At 47.7% G+C, this 12,993-nt stretch overlaps 1 protein-coding gene across 7 annotated transcripts in view; it reads left to right on the forward strand.

Annotated features, from left to right (window-relative positions):
* FAM178B (family with sequence similarity 178 member B) overlaps positions 1-12,993 on the forward strand; it is a 175,894-nt gene that overhangs the window by 108,058 nt on the left and 54,843 nt on the right. For 6 of the 7 annotated variants that reach the window (XM_083629332.1, XM_083629333.1, XM_083629330.1 and 3 more), the window contains one exon: positions 4,615-4,690. The exons of the other annotated variant lie outside the window; for it this stretch is intronic. In XM_083629332.1, the coding sequence (XP_083485458.1) occupies positions 4,615-4,690 (76 nt within the window). The remainder of the gene's footprint in view (positions 1-4,614; positions 4,691-12,993) is intronic. 7 annotated transcript variants of the gene reach the window in all.

Raw genomic sequence — 12,993 nt, forward strand, 5'->3', positions numbered from 1 at the left:
AGGGCTGCACAGGAGAAGCTCTACCATGAACTCCAGGAAACTGCAAACGCTTTGGCAGTGCAAGAGGAAGTTGCAGCATGTCTTTCCCTAGAGCTTTTCAAGACAAGGTTGGACACGAATCTGTCATGGCTGCTTTATGTCCAGGAAATCCTGTCTCGGGGAGAAGGAGCTTAGCCGAGGTGGTTCGCCAGGTTCCTTCCAACTCTTAAAGTTTTTTATGGTTCAGCAAAAGTCAAAGAGCTCAGCAAAAGTCTTGCGGGCCTAAAAAGAAGGCTTCCTCGTGCCACTGCTTAAGAGCACCAGATCTTGATGCTACTGTTGTGGGCAGACTAAGCTAGTGGTGAACTCTGTGGGAACACCTCCCTTCTCTTGTGGCAGCGAGCTGTTTAAGGAAGGCTCCCCAGATTAGCAGGAGCAGCAGTCCAAGTCGATGAAACTCCTTTTCCACTGAAGTCCTGGATATTCTCGTTGGCTGGCCAGTCTTATGTTCCAGGTGGGTCTTGGCCCCAGAGGATAGCGAGGCTCTGGCTAACTTGAGAAGCAGAAGCTCATCCACATTTCCATTTGTGCTGCAATTTCTAGGCACAGGTCTGTGATTCAGAGGCCTGGGTCTGGGCAGTTTTGTGTGTGTGCCCACCCCAACAATTTCCCCAGGAAAACATGCTGTTTACCACTGAATTGGAACAAATGTCAATTGAGTTGTCCATACGCCTTAAGGACCACCTGCTCCCATGCCAACCTGCCCAAATCTTTAGCTAAGCTGTTTCTTCAGGTGCCCCAGATACTGGGGGAAAGGCAGGTGGCAACCAACACCTTCCCCATAGAAGTATACCTGGTCCCCATCTTGTGGTCACTTTGGGTGCTTCCAGAATGTCACCATTTTTAGGTGGGATTCAGTTACTGGCAAATGCAGGTCGTGCAATTCAGGTTTATTTGGAGCTCTTGCACAACAGACCTGCCCCCCCAAACTCACCCCCCAGCCTTTTTGCAATAAGGAATGTGATGGGGAAAGGCACTGGAAAGTGTGAGATAACATTTGCTTAATGCAACATCATCTATCTTCCCCGGAAACAAATAAGAATGAATGCTCAGTAAATAGCTGTCACCTCTGCTCAACCTTTGTGCAAACACATCAGGATGAATGCTTAATAAACAGGTTGTCTGAAAGTGACCTTGGGCACCAGGTTAAGGTGTGATGGTTCTTTCAGGCATTTTAAACAATTTTATACTATGTTAAGTACTGGTGTGTTTAATGTGTGTTCCACTCTGCTTTAATGTTCTGTTGTATTTCTATATTTGCTATTTTGCTATTGTTGTTTTAAAGTCTTAAACTATATTGTAAACTTCTCTGGGATAATTTTTTCTGAAGGTTGGTGTACAAATATTCTAAAGAAATTTTAAAAATTAGGACTCTGCACATGTAATCCTCTTTGTGCATATTAAAGAATCTGGAATTTGTGTGAAATCTCCATGCCGTGTGTATGCATAGCCAAAAAGCTGCCTGTAGGAGGAATCCTGTAGGAAGTGAAGCAGCACTAAGTTGCAGAGTTTCACATGGTGCTAGTAATATTTACACATCACACAAAAGGAACACACCCTCAGCAGAAGAAAACAAAAGGGCTTCTCTTTCAGCAGCAAGGAACTCCACAGAAGGACAAAACCCACAATGAATTCTCAGCGGTTTATTCAGGAATTAAGCGCTGTTATGTGTTCATTCCACTCAAAATGTGCCAACCTGGTGCCCTTCCACAGATGTTTTGCCCTGCATCTGCCACCAGCCTCTGCCAGAATGGCCGTGCTCCCATGTTCCAGCCCCCATACGGCTGACTGGGGCTGAGGGGAACTGTAATTCAGAACTTGGAGGCGGGGGCAGCAGGCTGGTGAAGGCTCCTCTTCTCCATTTAAACACTTCTTCATTTAAAGCAGGGATTCCCAAATGGTATGCAAATAGAGGGGCTGAAGGGTACCTTGAAACATCATGGATGAAGACATCATTTTGTAGAGCAGCGGGTTCAGTTTCAAAGTGGCTCAGCTCCGTTCAGTTCAGGCAGAACACCTTTTTCCATCATCAGGGTCAAACTGCCAGGGAGGGGGGAATAATACTGCAAATTGTCAGTAAAAGCCAGCTGTGGCTGGTGCTGCTTATGATGCTTGCAATCTGCCCTCATTCCCAAACTCCCAGGACAGCTTTGCATATATAAAAGGAAAAGTTTCTCTTTTTTCCTATGAAGAAGCTGAAGGGTGGGTCTATAAACAGATATCATTCATGTGACGCTTTAAAGGCAGGCAGCTTGCTCATGAATTGGGGAAGGACAGAGCCGGTGGCTGAATCAGGGCTCAGTTTGCTGCCATGTAGTCCCATTGCGGCAACTGCGAGCCCGAGAAGAAGCCAGGCTCACACAAGGACTCCTGTAAAGGCTCTGTTTGTATTAGGCCTTCTTTCACCCTAAGCCACCATATTGGGTGCAACCACCACTTTATTTGGCAGGGGTGGGGGGGCCCTTTTTGTGACCAAGGGCCACATTCCCTCTTGGGCCACCTTCTGGGGGCCAAATGCCAGTGGAAGGTTGGGCCAAGGACCAAGGTCGGAGGAGCAGCCTTTCTGTAAATGAGCTCGTTTCTGCACATGCTCACACGTCCCTCTCTAGCCTCTGTCCAAACAACCAAACAAGCAAGAGGCATTGTCAGAGTTCATGGACACATTTTAGCCAGGCAAAAACACGCGAGGAGGGTGGGAAGCGGGGCTGGGGAGAAGGGTGTGGGCCTTGGCACAGTCCCAAGGGGCAGCAAGCTCTGGAGATTCTGCAGCGCTGAATCCCTGGAGGAGGATGCGTGAGCTCATCCCTGCTCACCAGTGCTATGGCCTTCTGGGGTCTGGTGCAGACGGAGGGGAGCATTAACCCCCCCTCCTGCCGTAACGCCATTCCCAATCTCCCATGACTGCTTTTACATCTTGCCTGGCTTGGCCCTTAGGGATCCCCGGCTGCCAGCCTTGTTGCCAGTGATGTCACCGTCAGCGAAAGAGCAGCGTGCCAGTTTGCGTTGTCAGAATGCATATAGCTGATTTAATTTACTTGCTGCTGCTTGGCGTTTGAATGTAGCCAAGGTGGCTTATTATGACTTGGAGTGAGGGTCAGGAGTTCCAGCCTAATGCTGGGGATGATAAGAGTGGCCTGTTGGCACAGAAGCTTTTGGTTTGCATGGTGGTGCCAGAGTTCTGCAGTGGCCCTCGTGCAAGGGAGTAACGCAGCGCAACAGAGGAATCCAGTGCAGTGTTGCGCTAGCAGAGAATCATTGTGCAGCAAAGATGCCAGCAACCTGCTCAGGCATTCCTTTGGGCAACAACATCCCACCAGTAGAGTAACTATCCCACTAAGCAACTTTAACTTAGTGCTGCACTGGACACAATCCAATTTTTAGGGAGAAAACGTTCCTCTTCAACCAGGCCTTGGGCTGATTAATATTCTACCACCTTTTAAATGAGTCTGTGGGAAGGGTGTGCGTGTTGTTGTTGTGCTGTTTTACTTATTTTTATCCTGTGAACTGCCCTGAGATCTTATGATGAAGGGTGGTATATAAATCTAATAAAATAATAATAATACAACCCAGAATACGGAAAGAGGATACAACTGTAGTGCTAACATAATAAGAGGACAGTCTAAATTTAATTAGTAAAAAGAAAATCATCCAAAAGAATGCTCACAGAGTGGCTAGCAAATTACATAAAGTGGGAGGCAGCAAGGGATAGAGCTCTGCCAATGCTTTAGCAAGAGGTTTGTGGTTCACTCCTAACCGACCCCTTTGCATGGTGCTGGTGGGATCTGTCCAAGATGGTTTCATTGCCTGAGAGAAGGGAAACCCAAAAGGCCACTCACTAATATGGGGCACAATCCACCCAGTGGTTCTCCTGACACAAATCACATGGAGTGAATGAAACCTGTGATGGGAGACTGAGGTCCCTCCAGACCAGTGGGGTTTTTGTGGGTGTATTCTGCGGCATGTCACAGATTCAGTAATAGTGCATGAGTTGTGAATTTATACTGGACCACCCACACATCCTCCCTCTTCAATCTTTGCTCTGTGATGCTTCCCCAGTGTTACTATACTGTCCAGAAGGGAACTCTTGTGCTATAGCACAGCAAAAGCAGAGCGAATCCTGTCCCCACCTGAATATTTGTGGTTATGAAAATTTACAGGATTCTAGCAGGAGGTTACGGGGCAGGTGCCAAACCTTAGCAGACTCGAACAATTCTCAAAAAGTGGGGTTGCATATGACTGCCCCAGTCTCCATGAATGCCCCATGAAAAGGATATCTGGAGGGGCCCTGAGAGCCTTGAAGAGAGAGAAAAAGAATGGGGATCCTTAGGACTGATCCAAAGGGCACTTTGGCACCTGAGGCATACAATCCAAATGCTCCTGCCTGCCCTTGTTGGGATGTTTTTTGCCTTTTTTAAAAAAGTAATAATTCCATTTAAAAACAGAAACTTTGCTGCCCTTTGGCAACATCACGAATCTGCCAGCCTCTTGGCAGAGCTGGTCCATGGCATGCTGAAGGAAAGAAAGGCTTCTTGGCATGGGACTGGAGAGGCTGATGCTTTCTCGTCTTTCCTCTAGACAACTGCGCAGGAACCTGAGTCTCTGTTTCATTACAAAGCTGCTGGGAAAGATGCAGACAGCAGTGAGCAATGAGGTTAGTGTGGGAAAACGTGGGAAGAGGGTGAACTGGTTCCAGGTCTGATGATGCTTTCCTGGGATCCTTGCAAGATAGAATCATAGAATCAAAGGATCACAGAATTTTAGAGTTGGAAGGGAGACCAAGGGCCATCTAGCCCAACCTGCAGTGCAGGGATCTCAGCTCATCCATGGCAGGTGGGCATCCAATCTCGGCCTAAAAACCTCCCAGGAAGGAGAGTCCACCACTTCCCAAGGGAGACCATCCCACTGTCAAACAGCTCTTCCCGTCAGACGGTTCTTCTTGAGGTTTAGTCGGAATCGCCTTTCTTGTATAGCAGGAGCTCCCTTGGAATACTGGCTATGGGTTTTTCTGGGAGCATGGCTGGCAGGGATATTGCATTGTGTTTGTGGATGCTGAAACATTTGTGTAGACCAGCAGTTGTCAAAGTTTTGCCTGTGAAAGAGGCCTTTCTGTGTCTGTGTGACTGTCAGTGAGTTGTTGCATGCCTTTCTCCAAGCTCATATACACATTTGGGGTGCAGACAGAGTGCCAGCCAGGCTTACAGGGCCCCAAGAAGTCCCAAGTGTGACTTAGAATGCATTCAGAACTCCCCAGCAGGCTGAGCACTGTAGATGTGCACGTCTGAGCATGTCTACCCAGAAGGGGAAGCAAAGCAGGTGGTGCCAGAGGGCAGGGCAGCCTGGCCCTGGCACAGAAGGAGAGCCACGTTGTGCCCTGCAAACTCCTTGTCAGCAGACGGAACCTTTGCAGGTCAGAATTCTGACACACATTGCGGCACGAAAGGACAAGTCATTTTATCTTGAGGAATACATTCCGGGGGGGGGGGGGATCTGCCAGGGAACCACAGGCTGGGGGCAGAAGTGGGCAGGACACGCCTTTTCTCCCTCCCTCGTTCTCTGCTTTCTTTTCCCCTTCTCTCTATTACAGCCTGTGTTCTCCCTGCCCCTGCCCCTCTGCCACCGACTTCTCTCTCCCTCTCACTTCTCCCATTTCTCTTTCTTTTCTTTCTTCTCGCCCCTCCCTGCATTTAGTCTAGAATCAGCCCTCAGGCTCACGTTGCCCACCCCGGAATTAGAAAGGTGCGCCTAGCCCCTTCAGAACCTTCCAAGGTGGCGCACCCTTTAAGACATCTAGAAACCATCGTTTCCTCCAGCAACTTTTCTGCCCTCATCTGGGTTCCATCTCTGTGCGCCCCCCCAGGGCAGAGGAGGGGAGGAGAAAGGGAGGAGGTGCACACCGTGGTTTTGTGACTGCCATGTGTGACTGGGTTCCAATCCTTCCTGGTTTTGATTTCTCAACTTTGAACGCAATGCCAGAAAATTAATATAGCTGCTTGCGTCTGGGACTGATAAAGGCTGATGGGATCCCTGCGGAGGAAAGCGACACGAGAGCAAGGCCGCCTGCTCTTAGCATCCTTTCCAGCAGCATGTGCCCTGCTGTCAGTATCTCCCGCACATTGCACTCTCGTGTAGACAGGAGCATGTATATCTGTCATACATGAGGGGCCAGATAGTCTGGTAGAATGATTTCGGTGTCAGAGTTTTGATGAATGCATATTTATTTATAAAAGTATTTATATACCTACCCTCACAAAAGGATATCAAGGCCACTGGAAAAAGCCCGTGGGTCTTATGCGCCAGTGCCATAGGTGCACTGCTGGGAATCCTGCTGCCCCCGAACTTATTTTCTCCTCCCTCCATATGCCTCCTGGTTAGCAACCAAGGATGGAGGCAGTAATCAGAAGGACTGGGTTTGGGGCCCAGCCAGGATGCCTGTTGCTGAAGCATTCATAGAACTGTAGAGTTGGAAGGGACCAAGAGGGTCATCTGGTCCAACCCTTTGCAATGCAGGAATCTTTTTGACCAACGGGGGGAGGGGCGCTCGGACCCACGACCCTGAGATTAAGAGTCTCATGCTCTACTGACTGAGACATTTTGGCTGGTTTAAAGCAACCTTCCCCACCCTGGTGCCCTTTCTCCTGCTGTTTTGAACTACCTTCAGCCCCAGCCAGCCAACGTTCAGGAAGGATGGAGGCCAGTACTTCCACATTGGCCGCCCTGCTTTACAGGAGGCTCTGCACCTCAAAGAGCTTTCGGTCGACGTTTTGGCAGGAGGTGCTGGTAGCAAAGCGAGAGAGAGAGAGAAGGGGAGTCACATCCACAAAGGCAGTTGCACATTCTGCTGTGTCTTTGCCTTTCACCTGCTCATGCCAGGTCCTTGCAGCACTCCATCGCTCTTGCTTCCCATCCTTCTGTGTCTTCCAGCCGAACTCTCCCTACTCAGTTTGAAGAAGGCTTGCCGGGTTCCCAGAGGCGCCTGGTTCGCCCCTGTGAGGACAGGAGGCTGAACTAGGTGGGCCCTCTTTAGCCTAATCCAGCAGGCTTTTCTTACGTTCTTATGATCTTAAGCAAGCTGAAACATTTTTTAAAAAATCTGTAACTCTATTTGAATGATGCAAACTGATGAAGACTTGGCAGGATCACATAATGAAGATAAACTTTTTTCTCCTTATGAGCAATACATCAGCCCTTTCCCACACATTTCTGTATATTAGGGGAAGGCAACTGGAGGTCTAGCAACTCAATCTGGAACCCAGGGCTTCCCATCTGCTCCCCAGGAGGACCCCAAGAACCCCCACAATGTATCTGAGATGCTAGACAAATGACTCTTCAATCCCCCCCAAGGCAGTCAACAGCAGTTCCCTCTCTCAGAGCCCTTGAGCAGCCCTTGCATTATGGACAAGAGTAAAAGGTGAGGTGCCTAAAATTGGGGGGGGGGGTTGCGTGCTACCAAGGCCTCTCTTGCTGTGCACCAGGGGCAAAACTAGGCTTTATTTCACTAGGGTCAAAGACCCAGTTTGGCCTCCCATGTGCATTTGCATACATACACACACACACACACACAAACAAACAAACAAACAAACACACATGCTAGGAGCCTCAATGGTACCCCTTTGGAGGCTTTGCCCGGGGCAAAAAACCTGGCTATCCCCCCTGTAGCCCCCTGCTGTGCACCAACTTTTACCAACATTGGTGCTCCACATATGTTTTGGACGACATCGGCCCCAGGTTGGTAAAAGTTTTGTGCGCAATGGAGAGGAGAGAGTTTGCATGCAGCTTGGGTTGCAAGGGAATGACTTGACAGACAAAGCCAGCTCTGGCTTTGCTTCCTTCAAAATCAACCCCCCACCCCCATTTTTAAAAATTAGTTGACGTCCAGAGCTGTATACTTTGTTTTCTGCTCCAGCAATTGAATGTAATTTCGAAATTGCCAACTTGGCTTATTCCAAAGCCCATCACAGCAGAAACTCCTTTGGCTTCTGCGCTTTTGCGCCGAGAAAGGCGTGCAGGTGGGCGGCTTATTTTTGTATATTTAGCTCTATATATGTTTTGTGATTCATCCCAGCAAGTAAGCTATTGTTTAAATATTCTCCAAGGTTTCTTTTTAAGGAAGAAGAATAAGCAATCAGCAGGCACAATGGGGAGCGATGGGAATGGACGGGAGCGGAGAGGAGATCTGACAGATTGCTTTCCCTCTCCTTCCCCCCCACACCCCCTCCCCTCCAGTGCTCCGTGGAAATGAAATTTCTGCTGATTTGTTAACATTCAAACCCACAACGAGGTTATGCAGAGTTAGAAGCACTTGGGAGGCAGGGAAAGAGTGCACAAGGAGGAATCGCTTTTACAAGGGCAAGTCTGCACAGGAGCTTGGCAGGGGCAGTGGGGCCCCAGAAGTGCCGACTCAGCCCATCCGATCTGCGCAAGGCGTGCTGCCTCAGGGCTCGGCCAGGGGAGCAGGCAGCTGAGCCAGCCTGGAAACAAAGCTGCACTCAGGCCTTAGGCAGCAAGCAGGCGGTTCTAACCTGTTGGCCAGGCAAGAGCCGCTTTACACCTGGCCTGCCCAGTCCAGTCTGGAGGCCTTATATATGCCGGCCAATCACAAGCACAGATGTGTGTCACATTACCGTTCTTTGAAGAAGGACTTTGTGGCTTGAGCACACCCAGTCCTTGAAAGGACCACCGGGTTCCCAACTCAAGCCTTAGAATTTTGGACTTTATCAGGGATTAGCAGTGGAATTGCCAAAGTTTCTGAGAAGCTGGATCAGTTTTGTGACTCTGCTTAAGCCACCTTTTCCAGTTTCCACCATTTCAAGCTTCTTGCTAATTATTTGTTTAAATGCACAGTCTGACCTGAACCTATGATGTTATTGTGCATTCTTCCTTCCTGGAGCCTTGAGAAATTCAGGGTGGCCTTTACAAGGCCAGCTTGAAGAAGGATCAGTACTGACTTATGGTATACTGAGTCAGCAGGCGTTGTGGAGGTGCAGAAACAAGCACACTTTTTATAGGCAGCTAAAAAAATGTACTCATCAGCATGGCTGGATTATGGGCTGAGCAGAGGAAATAATTGCACCCAACCCCCACTTAATATCTGGATGCCTTGTATTCTTCATCCTTGTCCTGAACAAGCAGCAAAGGTTTAGGTCTGATGATGACAGTAATGAGATACGTCTGGGTTGCTAAAAAGACGGATTAGGTTGCAGGGGAAGAAATAGTAGTGGTGATAGTGGTGATAGGGGATTCCCTACTGAGGGGAACAGAAGCAGTGATCTGTGGGCCTGACAAGATGTCTCGGGAAGTGTGCTGTCTCCCCGGGGCTAAGATCCAAGATGTAACTGAACAACTGCAAGGAATCATAAAACCCACTGACAAATACCCCTTCCTCTTGGTTCATGTGGGAACCAATGACACTGCAAGCAATAGCCTCCAGAAGATCAAAAGAGATTACGAGGCTCTGGGCAGGAAATTGAAGCAATTAAATGCACAAATTGTCATCTCATCTGTCCTCCCAGTTGAACAACGTGGCCCAGGGAGAGAGGGAAAAATAGTGGAAGTGAACAACTGGCTTCGCAAATGGTGTAAACAGGAACGGTTTGGATTCTTAGATCACGCAATGCAGTTTCTTGAAGATGGACTTCTGGCAAGCGATGGGCTGCACCTCACAACGGTTGGGAGGAATGTTTTTGCAAAAAATCTCAGAAACCTCATCAGGAGGGCTTTAAACTGACTAATGTGGGGGAGGGAGACAGTGCTCCTGAAGGTAGGAGTCTATCAATTGATGAAGATGATCATCCAAATGTCATAGACCGAATGGAGCAAACAGCACGCAGACCTAGTGGTGGGAGGAAAAAATTCTTAAATAAGAGACACGGGGGAATGATTAATGGACTTCAGTGTCTGTACACTAATGCGCAAAGCATGGGAAATAAACAAGATGAGCTTGAGCTCTTGGTACAGCAAACTGAATATGACATAATAGGCATCACTGAAACCTGGTGGGATAAGTCCCACGATTGGAATGTAATAATGGAGGGATACAATCTATTTCAGAGAAACAGACCAGACAAGAAAGGAGGAGGAGTGGCGTTATATGTCAGGGATGTGTATACCTGTGAAGAGATCCAAGATTTAGAACCTCAAAGCCAAAGTGAGAGCATTTGGGTCAAAATTAAGGGAGAGAAGAATAACAGTGACCTCATTGTGGGAGTTTACTATAGATCCCCAAGCCAAACGGAGGACATAGATGATGCCTTCCTGGAACAGATGGCCAAGCATGCAAAAGGAAGGGAGATAGTAGTAATGGGGGACTTCAATTACCCGGATATTTGTTGGATGTCAAACTCAGCCAAGAGCATAAGGTCAAACAGATTCCTCACTGGCCTTGCAGACAACTTCATTGTCCAGAAAGTGGGAGAAGCAACAAGAGGAACAGCGATTTTAAATCTGGTCCTAACCAATGTTGATGACCTGGTTAGTGGGGTAGAAGTGGAAGGATCATTAGGCGCGAGTGATCATGCTCTTCTGAAGTTTACTATACAGCGGAAAGGAGCAGCCAAGCATACTAGGACTCAATTTCTCGACTTTAAGAAAGCCGACTTCATAAAACTTAGGGAAGTGCTGGGTGAGATCCCATGGACAGTAATACTAAAAGGAAAGGGAGTTCATGATGGCTGGGAGTTTGTTAAGAGGGAGATAGTAAAAGCACAACTTCAGGCAATACCAATGAGACGGAAACATGGAAGGTGCCTAAAGAAGCCAGGGTGGCTATCAAAAGAACTTTTAACTGAGTTAAGATTAAAAAAGGATGTGTACAAAAAATGGGAAAGGGGGGAAACCACCAAAGAGGAATTCAAACAAATAGCCAGCACGTGTAGACACAAAGTCAGAAAAGCTAAAGCACAGAATGAACTCAGGCTTGCTAGAGAGGTTAAAAGCAACAAAAAAGGCTTTTATGGGTATGTTCGTAGCAAAAGGAAGAACAAAGAAACAGTGGGGTCACTCAGAGGAGAAGATGGTGAAATGCAAACAGGGGACACAGAAAGGGCTGAACTCCTCAATGCCTTCTTTGCCTCAGTCTTCTCCGATAAAGAAAACAATGCCCGACCTGAAGAATTTGGAGCAAATGATTCAGCAGAGGAAACACAGCCCAGAATAACTAAGGAGATAGTACAAGAATACTTGGCTAGTTTAGATGTATTCAAGTCTCCAGGGCCAGATGAACTGCATCCAAGAGTATTAAAAGAACTGGCAGATGTGATCTCAGAACCACTGGCAGTCATCTTTGAGAATTCCTGGAGAACAGGCGAAGTCCCGGCAGACTGGAGGAGGGCAAATGTTGTCCCTATTTTCAAAAAGGGGAAAAGAGAGGACCCAAATAATTACCGCCCAGTCAGTCTGACATCAATACCAGGGAAGATTCTGGAGCAGATCATTAAGCAAACAGTCTGTGAGCACCTAGAAAGGAATGCTGTGATCACCAATAGTCAGCATGGATTTCTGAAAAATAAGTCATGTCAGACTAACCTGATCTTGTTTTTTGACAGAATTACAAGCCTGGTAGATGAAGGGAACGCAGTGGATGTAGCCTACCTTGATTTCAGCAAGGCATTTGACAAGGTGCCCCATGATATTCTTGTAAAGAAGCTGGTAAAATGCGGTCTTGACTATGCTACCACTCAGTGGATTTGTAACTGGCTGACTGACCGAACCCAAAGGGTGCTCATCAATGGTTCCTCTTCATCCTGGAGAAAAGTGACTAGTGGTGTGCCACAGGGTTCTGTCTTGGGCCCGGTCTTATTCAACATCTTTATCAACGACTTGGATGATGGACTCAAGGGCATCCTGATCAAATTTGCAGATGACACCAAACTGGGAGGAGTGGCTAACACCCCAGAGGACAGGATCACACTTCAAAACGACCTTGACAGATTAGAGAACTGGGCCAAAACAAACAAGATGAATTTTAACAGGGAGATTTCTCCCTGTAAAGTATTGCACTTGGGCAAATAAAATGAGAGGCACAAATACAAGATGGGTGACACCTGGCTTGAGAGCAGTACATGTGAAAAGGATCTAGGAGTCTTGGTTGACCACAAACTTGACATGAGCCAACAGTGTGACGCGGCAGCTAAAGAAACCAATGCAATTCTGGGCTGCATCAATAGGAGTATAGCAATCTAGATTAAGGGAAGTAATAGTGCCACTGTATTCTGCTCTGGTCAGACCTCACCTGGAGTACTGTGTCCAGTTCTGGGCACCACAGTTCAAGAAGGACACTGACAAACTGGAACGTGTCCAGAGGAGGGCAACCAACATGGTCAAAGGCCTGGAAACGATGCCTTATGAGGAACAGCTACGGGAGCTGGGCATGTTTAGCCTGGAGAAGAGGCGGTTAAGGGGTGATATGATAGCCATGTTCAAATATATAAAAGGATGTCACATAGAGGAGGGAGAAAGGTTGTTTTCTGCTGCTCCAGAAAAGCGGACACGGAGCAATGGATCCAAACTACAAGAAAGAAGATTCCACCTAAACATTAGGAAGAACTTCCTGACAGTAAGAGCTGTTCGACAGTGGAATTTGCTGCCAAGGAGTGTGGTGGAGTCTCCTTCTTTGGAGGTCTTTAAGCAGAGGCTTGACAACCATATGTCAGGAGTGCTCTGATGGTGTTTCCTGCTTGTCAGGGGGTTGGACTCGATAGCCCTTGTGGTCTCTTCCAACTCTATGATTCTATGATTCTATGATTCTAGTATATATCACCCATGTGGGCTAATTAATAAAAGAATGTGCTGGGTGCCTACATCCAGAAATGTGGGGCAGTCAAACTCCAGTAACAGAGCCAGAGTCCCAGCAGCAAAGTTATAAACCACAAAAGCAAGCCACAGTATAGCCTTCTTGCAATGAACCCTTCTTGCAATGAACCGATCACACCATTAGCAAGTTTAAATGCATTACTTACA

Source organism: Podarcis filfolensis (assembly GCF_964270895.1).
Source record: "Podarcis filfolensis genome assembly, chromosome: 8".
NCBI lineage: Eukaryota > Metazoa > Chordata > Lepidosauria > Squamata > Lacertidae > Podarcis > Podarcis filfolensis.